The following is a 12,492-nucleotide window of genomic DNA, read 5'->3' on the forward strand; positions in this document are numbered from 1 at the left end:
CATAGCTAGCTAGGTATATTACTTTCATCAATAACATAACATCATGAATGAATGAATGAATGAATGAATGCCTCTTATATGAGTCATGACACATCATGTACACATGCAGCTTTTTATTTTATTTTTTGGTTACTCACAAAACATATAAAAGTATAACCAACGATTAATGTCTAAAACCGGATCATGTCATGGTTTATATATAAGTTCTTTTGCATCTACATTTCTGGTTCTGGGTTTTAGAATCTGATTCTACTCATTACTATTTAAAGAAAGAAAATAAATTAAAGCTGTTATATACTATAGTAACATTCAACAACATTCATGGTTCTTCTTAGGGTTCGCTTCAAGTCACTAGGAAAATTATCTCCTTTCACAAATTCAATGTATACACAGTTCATGCCTTTAATTATATTTTCTTATCTTTTTATAAAAGAAAATTACTTATAAATTCCTCTATATATGAAAGAAAAACAGCCACTCTATAAACTCACTTGCTACAAGTTAACTTATATTTTTTGTTGTTAGGATAGGGGAGTAGTAATAAGAAAATAGCAAATTGGATTCCCCTTTCAATTTAACATTTTATTAACAGTACATTTTAAAATGCCATTTTTTTCAAAAAAAAATTAAAAAATTAAATGCCATTAAAAAAACAGTACATTTTAAAATAAACTTATTATTTATTGTACTATAATTTTCCTTAAATAAAACCAAAAGTACTAGCCTATTTATTTATTTTTTGCTTTACAATAGAGCTGAAAATCGAACCCAGAATAACCTCTAGCATACTATCCAAACCCCACCACTAAACTCAACCCAGTGAGTTTAAAAGTACTAGCATATTTAATAGTACATAGTTAATATACATTAGTATTTTAAAGGCCACTAAAAAAATTAGTGCATATAACAGATGTTAAAAAAAAAAAGTTTATTAACATATTTTCAAACTTTATTTGAATTTATAATTTATTATGTTTCCCATTAGTATGTCATATATTTATATTTTCACATGCATTTCATCTAATGAAAATATTTAGATATTAGACTTGCCAACGTGACACAAACATTTATGACTCCATCAAATTTACTTAAAAAAGTTTACTTAACCAAATGTTAGTTGGTTCAGTGGTGATTGACGTTGAACTTGGTATGAAGAACCACGATTCGATCCCCCTTTCCCTAGGACCCAGAGGGTGAAAACAAAAAAAAAAGTTTACTTAAAAAAAGTGGTGTTAATAAACTTTGGCGAAAAATTATTTCACTAGAAAACTTAAAATAAAAATAATAAATTGGATTCCCCTTTCAATTTAACATTTTATTAACAGTACATTTTAAAATGCCATTTTTTCAAAAAAAATAATTTAAAATGTCATTAAAAAAACAGTACATTTTAAAATAAACTTATTATTTATTGTACTATAATTTTCTTTAAATAAAACCAAAAGTACTAGCCTATTTAGTTAATTTTTGCTTTACAATAGAGCTGAAAATCAAACCCAGAATAACCTCTAGCATACTATCCAAACCACACCACTAAACTCAACCTAGTGAGTTTAAAGGCCATTAAAAAAATTAGTGCATATAAAAGCTTATCTGACAGTTTATTAACAGATGTTAAAAAAAAAAAGTTTATTAACATATTTTCAAACTTTATTTGAATTGATATTTGAATTTATAATTTATTATGTTTCCCCATTAGTATGTCATATATTTATATTTTCACATGCATTTCATCTAATGAAAATATTTAGATATTAGACTTGCCAACGTGACACAAACAGTTATGACTCCATCAAGTTTACTTAAAAGAAGTTTACTTACCAAATGTTAGTTGGTTTAGTGATGATTGACGCTGAACTTGGTAGGAGGATCATGGTTTGATCCCCACAACTGTATTTAGGAGGGGACTGAAACCACTTGATGTCAGAACTCGCCCCAAACTCTGGACTACTAGGACTCCCTTCCCCTAGGAACCAGAGGGTGAAAAAAAAAAAAAAAGTGGTGTTAATAAACTTCGGCGAAAAATTATTTCACTAGAAAACTTAAAATAAAAATACTTTCACATATATATTTTTTTTTTGACGGAAAAAAAATACTTTCACATATTGTGTGACAAAAAGTCAGCATATTATATATGGAGCCAATGTTTTTTTTATATATAAATGCAAAATTTGAATAAAATATGGTATTGGTGTCAAATTGTGTGGCTAAATTTTTTCTCTAAATTTAAATGGGACCTATATCCTATAGGAATTAGGAATATCTCATGATCGACCACTTGAGAGTAGAGACTTTATTGGTTGTAAATTTGATTAAAAAAAGTCCAAAAAAAAATTAATGAGTTAAATTTTTAGGTACTGGTTTGTTTTTTCCTAACTTACTTTTTTAATCATACTAATCAAGTCTCAACCTCACCGGTTAGCATGATGGAGTATCGTGAACTTTTATTTTCAACTATTATTATAAGTTGTTTAAAAAAAAAAACTATTATTATAAGGTTTTTTTTTCAAATAATTTAGTGATTAGATTATTAATATTTTAAGTGTGAAATACTAAAAATTTCAAAGTTCAAATATATATTCCTGCATGTCAACATAACAAAAAATCCACCTTAAATTAACTATCAAAGTAATCCACATATAATTTCTCCATCTTATACTAATAAAATTTATAAAAATATATCTCGGTAAATATAGCTTGTTATATGAGAGCTGAAATTTAAACTCTATACTTTCCCTTATTCGCTTAAATAATTGAAATTTAAGTCATTAGATTACTTGTTGTTGACCAAATAAAAAAAAATAATATAAAAAAAAATAAAAAATAATATAAAAAAAATTCCGTAAGTCCTAGCTCAACTGATAAAAAATGTCGAAATTGTTAGGTCGGACGTCGTAACCCGAATTCGAACCCTGAATCTCATAATTATGTGAGTTTAATTTCGGTGAATTTAACGCTTCATTTAAGAAAAAAAAATGATATTAATAGACTGTGGCTTAGAATCTGCAAGATTTCTACATTTATGAAACAAAAAAAAAAAAAGAAAAAAAAAAGAGCGAGAATCTGCAGAAATAGAAACAACAAAACAAGATCTATTGAAGAAGTCGAGCATTCGATCTATCCGTGAAATTGAATCATTAAATATAATCGCTATAGGATCTTACACATATCATACTCTATCTATCTATCAGTATCATCTTAAATCCTAATTTCGCACACAAGATTAATAAAGTTTTCAATTTCGATTTGTTTTGTTTTGTGCAATTGGGGATTTATTATTATAATATAATAAGTATTCTAACCTACTTAGTAACTAATATTATTATTTTCCTCCAAAGCTGAAAAAAAGGGGAAAAGCAAACTCTGTCGTCGTTTTGTTTTGGGTATAATAATCTTGTCCCTCTTTTTCATCTCCAATTTTCCTCCCAAAACCTGCAACTAGCTTTTTGTTTTGCTTTCCATCGTAAACAAAAAATTACTTTTGTTTAGCTCATTTTGTTTCATGTTAACCTTTGTTTTATGTACAGTTCAAAATATCAATTAACAAACATAAATGTAAATGTATGTACCACCTTGTTATTGTATTTCATATAGTTTTATATGTACATTTTCTTGTTAAACTCGTTTCGAACTCTAACTTATGTATATATAAAATATGTCTAAAATATATTTCTATAAAGCCATTAGGTTTAGTCTAGTGATGAGAATTTAGGTAGTATGTTATAGGTCCTGGGTTCGATCCGTAAATAAATAAAAAATCTCTGTAAATTAAATTATGCTTGCGAGAACCGAAGTACCTCTTATTTGTGACATATTAAAGTGCATATCTCTTTTCCTTTTACCTTTTAGGTTTTAAAAAGAAAAGAAAAATTCATTGACCAAATCAACAAAGCATAACAAAGACAACCCTAAGCCACATGTATAATTTATTTATATTAAACTCACATATAGAAAATATTTAATTTTTATCCATGTATTCCTGACCACAATGTACAACGAGTCTCATTGAGATATCTAAAATGGTTCTTCTTCCATATAAGTTTAATTTCGTATTTGGAAGATACAATTAAGGGCATAAGGCATACAAAGTGCCTATTTGTTTCTGCCAAACACACGCAAAGAAGATCAATAATAATATTCATGAGATATAGCAGCACAGTTGAGTAAACATTACAAATTCTCAAAGGTAAACCTGAGTTTAGAGCCACCTCGATTCGGGATGTCTCTAATCTTTCCAAACAAAGAATGTTTTCTACAAATGAGATTTTACCACACAATTACCAATTTATCATATGGGGAAGACCTCCTTAACCAGAGAATTATCAAGACAGAAATCAAAACAGAAAGAGAATGAACTTCCATAAGTTCCATTGTTGATCTTCTTACTCAAACAATACACCAAATCGAATAATTTGATTGACTTTGTCGACCATAAATTCAACTAAGTAGCTATCTATAAAGCATGGGTATTCTTAAAATAGTAAAGTACCGTATCGAATTCGTATCGGTACCGAGTATGCGTACTAACTATATAATAATGTCCACATTTTGCTACCACCATAACATCCTTCCAAATATATGGTTTATCCGTCAAAAAATAGGTTATGATTATCTGCTTTCAAAGAGGAAAAGACATATGCGTACCTTCCTCTCTATCTCTCATTTTTTATATTTTATTTCATCTTTTTCCTCCCTATTTATCAATATCCTTCCACCTTCTTCTTTGGTCTATACTCTATATACAATTATACATCATCAATTCAGTAATTCACTTAGCCCAAATAATTTTTGTTTCATCTTTATCTCCCCCTTCAAGAAATCTAAGTTGAATTTGAACCATTATTTTCCACACTTTTATTAGCATATTTCAAAAGGACAAATAAAATATGAAAAATGTTAATGAGTGCGTTTGGTCCGGAAAGCTCTTTAAATATTTTAAATAGTAATTTTTTTAAAACAATAAATATAATTGATATATTTATTTATTTTTTGAATAAATAATAATTTCTATAAATAAAATATTTAAAAAATATTCTGAAAACACTCGTTAACAAGACCGATAAAATATTTGTATACTACCCAAAACATATTTATGAGTACTAGATCCATCAAGATACTGTGTAAATGGAATTTTCCCCCACTTTTCAATTTAGTAAGTGTGTTGCCGTAAATATAGGAAAAGTCCTCCACATTGCCGTAGATACCATCCTAGATATACCTTCATTGCCCATGATTTATCCCCACGTGTCTCTTACATGAGTATAGTGTGTTGACATACCGGAGATGAGACACACTATGAGTCCATCATGGTAAATAAGAATTAAAGGTGAAAAACACCCTAAAATTATAGTTTCAATAATGGTATTTGGAATTAATGGATTTTATCATGAACTACAAGAAATAATACATGCCAAATTTTTTAAAGAGAAAACTGACATTGAACTCAGTCTTTGACAAAAATCACATAAGGTATGAGACTAGATTCTCACAATTTGTCGAACAAAAGTCCAAATTTTGGTTGCAAGAAGTATTCATGTAAACCTATGAAAACTAACAAAAAAAAAAAGACCAATTGCAAACTCCCGCACCCTTTCACATACTTTCGTGATTTTTTTTGTCACAAACAGACAGTGTTTTCCTTCAAGTTTTATACCAAAAACTAACACATCTCAGCAGCAAAATGTATCTTTTACCATGGTTTAGCACTTGTATGAATTGTAACCATAGTATATTATGTCTACACGGGGCAATTTTGAGTTTTCCCCATAAACTTTATGACATCATACTGATACTTTAATACTTAAGGGGCTATAGGTAGGCTCCTCATAGATTATACGACACCAACAGAATATCTGAAGCACGTATTGTTTACTAATTTACAACATGTTAATTGCATAATAGATGTATGATTCTCTTCTATTCAGCTGTCGATGTGGCGTGGCATCTTGCTTACTCCTTCCCGAGTTAATCGATTTGAGATTGCAAGTCATAGATCACCTTCTACACTGAGATGAAAGTCATTTGCTATTGGTTGCATGAAGGACTCGACCTGCTGAAATATTTGAAAAAGACAGGAAAAATAAGGTTTATCAAAGAAATTCTGTAGTATTAATTTGTAGCTAAACAACAAAATTCAGGAGATTCCAAAGAGCTACCAAATCACAGAATACTGGAGAATTTCAATGTTTTGAATGTTCTTTCATTTTCATTCCCTTCAAATTGCTCTGCTGCTTTTGTGCACAAGGAATAGGGAAACGATGCTTGTTTTTGGGACAACTCTTCTCAAATTTCAGATCCTCTCCTCTGATCATATAGACATTTCCTGTTTCCGGAACGGTGAACTCAGCAGGATTTCTGTTTACCGTACATGAGATGCCAGATGTGATCTTTACTGGCGGCATAGAGGTATGAATACCATGAACTTCCAATCTGCGTTGCAGTGAAGTGTCTGTTTCACTATTTGATAAGCTACATTGCTTAACAAATCTATTCTGAAGGGATGAATTGGAGCTCTTCATATTTTCTTTCTGTCCAAACTTTGTTGAATTTTGACCATTGGAACCAGCATCTTTCTTAAACTTATTACTGTGCTGGGCTGATGAAGACGCATCAAAGGTTTGAGAGCCAATAAAACAGCCATGTGATTTATCCGGTAAGTAACTTCTGTTGTAATAGTCAGATGGCTGCCTTTTCAGGGTACCATTGGTCTTAGATGCACCTATCTCCAACTTGGTATTGCAATCACTGGGATAAGAAGGTCTTTTGAGCATTTGAGCACTACCACCGACATTGAAGGGTGTACGGGACTGCATGCCTGCATCCATAAGGCTAAGTAAATGCATGGCAGGTATTGTCTCATTAGAATACAAATCCAAAGATCCCCTCAAATTTTGATGAGGCTCCATTCCATTATGTTTGCATGGAAATGGGTATTCTCCATTCACCCTGTTGAAGACTCCAGGACCCGTGATCCTACTATGCTTTTCTTGGCCTGTGGCATTGATATTTGTGTAGTTAAGATCAAAGTCCCTCCTCATGTTCTGCTTATGAGCTGCACCAGATCGGGGTGAAGATATGTTCATGTTGCTACTACTAGGCTGAGAAACAATCTTTTGTGATACATCATACCCTAAGGAAGAGTGATTCGGGGGCAAGGATGCCCAAATGCGAGAAGCTTCATTATCCTGCTGTAATATATTCTTGTGTAAGCTACATCCTCCCAGGGGTTGCAAACTAGCATTAGAGGACACACGCTCTTCGAGACTCCCATTAAACTTGATATTTCGTGCACCACCAAGCTGGTTAGCAATCATAGGTGAAAACTGGAATCCATTTGACTGCTGCTTTTGGGATTGAGGAACTTCAAATCCGAATGAGGGTTGTGGTGGGTATGGATTATTCACTCCCAAACTACTTCCATCAAATGGAGAAAAGTAATGATTTGGCTTTCTTTTGTTAGGCTTCACATTCTCTCCTCTTGTGACTGTGTTATTTTTCCTAGGTCTTCCTCTTGATTTCTCCTTCTGCCCTTCTTTTAACAAGCTCATCTTCCCTTTGCCATAAACAGCAGTACCAGCTGTCATCTGTGTGTTCCTACTGATAGAGGATTTTTCAAACATTGAGCATCTATTTTCTACGTCAGGGAGACACCTCTCATACTGATTCTTTGCCATGAGTTCCACAATTTCCATGGGTATGTCATCTAGTGTTCCCTGCTCAGACACCTCAGAAGCTCGTTCATTGTATCTTTTCTTAATACCTAGTTGTTCCACAGCTTCAACAGTTTTTCCTGTGTTTCTTGCACCAGTAATTTCCTGCAAAAAGAAAATCATGATCTTTCTAGAAACGTGTTTAAAGAAGTCTATAGAAATGCAATGCTGAATAAAAAATACTACACTCTGCTCAATGCTCACAGAAACGAGGGGAAAATTACATAATACCATTAGCTTGTTACAGAAATTAATTCATCTTCATCCAAGAGATTTATTCAACTAATCATGGAAAGTATTCTCTGAAGATTTTTGTGGCAACTTACTTTACAGTGAACTTCTTTTCCAGAAATGGTATTTGTTGTGTGCCTGGAAGGAATGCTTGGTCCTCCAAAAACATTGGTTTCACTGTCTTTTCTATTAAACAGAGGTACTCTTGAAGTGCTCTCTTGAAAAGGCAATGAGAAGGGAAGGCGGTTTTCTATTTGATGGATACATTTCTTGTTGTAACCATGATCTGACATATAACTGTTCAAAGAAAGATGCAAACCCTCCTCCAGTCCTTTTCCATTCATCATTCCTTGGTCCGAAGGAATTGGAACATCTGCATGAACACTAGATCTGATTTTTACCCCGGAATATGCAAATGAATCTCTGACAAGCAAGTCATTTCTGTGGCAAGAAAACGAATTGAGTTCTTCATCGTTTTGCAGCATTTTCCCCTTTTCTTTGTATGAATTGAACTCATTTTCTATTCTTGGGGTGTAGAAAGGAAAATTATCCATCCCTTTCCTTGTGAACACAGGAGTTAAACTAGAAGAAACAGTTTTAGATGCATATGCCTTATCTGTAGTATACATAGTGTCCTCATTTTGTCTTCTTTGTCCTTGTTGCTCAGGAATCAAGTAATTGTCTACAACTTGATTCTTTTTGTTCTTCTTCTTACCCACAATATGGCTTCTTTCAGGTTCAGATTTACTCCAGATGCCTTTCTCAGCAACTTGTAAACCAGTCCCTGCTAGTACATCTTTGGAATTGGATCTCTTATTGAAAACTGTGTCAGTTGTTTTTGCAATCCCCTCTAAGTTTTGAGCTTCAACTCCAGCCCTCTGAAAACGCATACTTGCTGTACTCCGTACTTCATCCGGGATAATTTTCCTTTTTCTACTCAGACCCATATTTGTTAAAGTCAGATCTCCTTGAATATTTCCTGGGAAAATTGAGCGTGCCTGTGAAGCTGCAGAAGTATTGGAAGTACCATGGGATGTGGATTCTTGTACAGCAATTTTTCCAGCCTTCAATTCACCATTTTCACGCAACAAGTCAGTCATCAAACGCACCTTCCGAGGTCTCCTACGAGACAAACTAGTGGACTTTTCTGAATGATTATCATCAAAATCATCTTCAACCATGTTGTCTGTAAAATCAAATGATTCAGTAGGTGGTCCAGATGTGTGATCATATTTATTATCTGCCTCCATGGCTGTTGTTGCTAAATCTTTCGTGCATTGGTTATCTGCAGAAGGTGTTCCCCCATTACAAATCTCAGCAGAATTTTTATCCGTGCATTTAAGATTGTTAGCAAGCTGAACATAAGAAACTCCATTACTTTCACTGCCTGTCCCAATAAAAATAAAAAACTTTTACTTGAATTGCACAACTTTGAAATCAAGAACATATTACTATAATATACACTAACTTGCCACTTCGATAATACCAAAAAAAAAAGTGCTGCTGTTTAGTAAAATGTCCTATTCAGTTGAAACTACCTCTTTTAGTTGTGCTCACTTCTTGTGCAATGTCTGGATAAATTTTTGGTGATAGAACACTAGTTACTTGGTGATTGAGATTATCCTCCAATCCGTTCTCAAGGTCTGGAGGAAACAAACATAATTAAACCACCAACATTAAAATAATAAACAAGATAGTCTTATAAAACTGATATTGAAGTTACCAAGTCTGCTGCTGAGTCCAACTCCAACTTTGTTTTCTTTCTCAATACTAACTGGTAAGCAACCATCAACACTGCTCAAGTTAGTATTGAGATCAATGTCTCTTCTCACGATAATGTCAGATATTGGATCTTTCCGAATACAAGGTTTGAGCGCTGCATTACTACATTTAGTATCAGATCTGCCTCCAGTACTATGACAAGTAACGTCTATTTGATTATCTTTAGGAATGTCTTTTGCAGCATTTTCTTGTTGAGAGTTTGGATATCGGCAACATATGTGTTTTGGCACATCTAACGGTGGAAGTGACGGTTGCTTGTCAGACTCATCTACTGGAAATGGCCAACAAAGTTTCCAGTCTTTTTTTCGAACTTCTGAGACATATTCACTGCACTAACAAAAATTAAGATGGTGTTAAAGATTTTGAAAGGGAATCAAAAGACAGTTCCTGATTCCAATAAGAAAATCTAATTTTATTTTTTAGATAAAAGAAAATTAAACTTTAATTTTTATTCTAGAAAGAAAGTTTGATATCATCCCCCTCCCAAATTAATTACAAAACCAAACACTTCATGACATAATCCAACAATAGTCCGAAGTCCGGTTTTTCTATATTTAGGCATCACCCATCACCACTATTTTCATGCATCAAAATTTCGTTCCAATTTCAAACATTATTGTTGTTTTTTATTTTTGAAACAACAAAGAAATTTATTAAGAAAAAGGAGCACTAGGGATACTCCAATCCAAACAAACAAAAGAAAGACAGAAAGAAAACTAGTAAGAAAACAGCACTTACTTCTTATACACAGACAATATAGAAAAATAGTAAAGCGATTACTTCAGATATTATTGTAAAAACATACACATTGCAGTACTGTCCTATAGTAGTGAATAAAAATTCAAATACAGACATCAGCTACAAGATAGTACCACACAATAAACTATATATGTTAATGAAGAGTCTCTGAAAGAGTAGCCTAATGGTATGAGTTGGGACAATGGAAAAGTTATATATGTAGGGGGTTCAGTGTTCAATCTCTGCAACTAATATTTCCTCCTCCCCTAACAACCTATCTACTAGTTACTAGTATTAACATTTGCCTATAAGAAAAAGATTTGTTAAGGAAGACATAAACTATATAACTCAATATGCTCCACTCACCTGCCGTTAAAAAAAATATGTTCCCCTCACCCTAACAGAAGTACAGTATATTATTAAGAATAATATGCGGCGTCAACGCTTACCGTATTGAGAAATGTTCACATTTGCCTGCATCCCTCTTATCAATAGGATTGGCAAGATCAATAGAGATAGAGTCAATCTGGATAAAAGAAGATCCCATGAACTCAGTGTGACAATATTAGAATCACCTTGCAAATAATCCTCCACTACTGTGCATTTACATCAGCAAAATACAAGTAACCGCAGCTACAAGCACCAACAGTGTTTCCTATTCACACGTATATTAAAGTCAAAATGGAAACAATTGGTCAAAATGTGTAACACTTAAGTCAACTATTATCATTAATAAAAAAAAAAAAAAGTTGCAAATATATACCAATGTAAGAAAAACACTACTATCGTATGATAACATCTTTAATCAAGCTTTGAAGGGGGCGAAAAAAATAATTAGGGTTCATCCAAATCTACTCACAAATGAAAAGGAAAGACAAGGTCAACAAAGTCAAAGTCCAAAATAAACTTATACAGAAGCAATGAAAACGCAAAACAAAATAATTAATCACATAAAATAATAACATCCAACATTATGAAAGTTCCTAAACCCTAGGTCTACATTGAATAAACGAACCAAAAATACTCTCAAAATTAATAATAGAAGATTTGAAACGCAACTACAATAACAAAGTAACCATCTCAATGATATAATTAGTTCAATGATAGAGACAGTTAACAAAACCCAGCAAAGCACTAGGGTTTTATTTTAAAAAAATTGAAGGAGAAAATTGTCATCTTACAGCAAAAATATCATCAAATTATATACGAATTAATGCGTGGCAAGAAACTCACCTTACAAATCGCATGTAAGAAGCTGAAAGAAACGATGATGAAACTATATGCACAAATATCCATAAAGCCAAATTAATATCCTAGGGTTCACCGTTTAAAATAAAATTATCTCTCTCATCAAATAGATAAACATGAATTAACTAACTCGGTGCGAATTAACAAAAAAAAATTAGAAAAAAAGGAGCGTGAAACGGTAGCACAATAAAGCAAGAGGCAAAAAAAAAAAAGGAAAATGCAAAGTAAAAGCTGAAGTGGACACACCATAAACAGTACAGTGAGCTTAATATTATTATCAAAGAAAAATCTCGAGATTTATCGGAGAACAAGTTTCCGATCAACACGGATTCAATCACCGAATTGTGAAAACGAAGCGAAAATTATTGATCTAATAGAAGAAGGTACACGCGAACTCACCTGCGGATCACCGTACACGATCTCTACCAGAAGCTTAACCGATTCTCAACGGCTTTGAATAGAAACGACACCGTTTGATAGACCTTTCGACGGAGAACGAATCTAGCTTAGCTCGGAGTAGTGATTCGCTACAACGCCGGCATAATTTAAGCGCGAAACACGCACAAACCCTAGAGAGAGAAAGAGGCTTTCGATTCTTTCGCGATGAGAGAGAGAGTGAAGATATAGATGAGAGAGAATTTTTATCTTGTTGTGTCCTTGGAAGAAGATGTGTTTGTTTTTTGTAATAAATTTAAAACTTTAAATTAAAATTTTTAAAAAAATGAAAAATGAAAAGAGAGAGAGAGAGAAAAAATACCGTAGCAACTACTAGCAAGTGATGTCT

At 32.6% G+C, this 12,492-nt stretch overlaps 1 protein-coding gene across 3 annotated transcripts; it reads right to left on the reverse strand.

Moving 5' to 3' along the window:
* Positions 1-5,572: 5,572 nt before the first annotated feature.
* Positions 5,573-12,492, reverse strand: LOC123893719 (protein EMBRYONIC FLOWER 1). 3 transcript variants are annotated; one of them, XM_045943516.1, is made up of 8 exons: positions 12,108-12,390; positions 11,224-11,311; positions 10,910-11,115; positions 9,664-10,049; positions 9,479-9,583; positions 8,036-9,327; positions 6,156-7,814; positions 5,573-6,052 (listed from the first exon to the last, which is right to left on the reverse strand). In XM_045943516.1, the coding sequence occupies exons 3-7, from the start codon at positions 11,005-11,007 to the stop codon at positions 6,180-6,182; spliced, it is 3,516 nt and encodes a 1,171-aa protein (XP_045799472.1). In that variant the 5' UTR covers positions 11,008-11,115; positions 11,224-11,311; positions 12,108-12,390; the 3' UTR covers positions 5,573-6,052; positions 6,156-6,179. The 3 variants fall into 3 exon arrangements, with proteins under 3 accessions (XP_045799472.1, XP_045799474.1, XP_045799473.1); XM_045943518.1 differs by lacking the exon at positions 11,224-11,311 and having other exon boundaries at positions 12,108-12,492; XM_045943517.1 differs by having other exon boundaries at positions 10,910-11,311.

Source organism: Trifolium pratense, linkage group LG7, assembly GCF_020283565.1.
Source record: "Trifolium pratense cultivar HEN17-A07 linkage group LG7, ARS_RC_1.1, whole genome shotgun sequence".
NCBI lineage: Eukaryota > Viridiplantae > Streptophyta > Magnoliopsida > Fabales > Fabaceae > Trifolium > Trifolium pratense.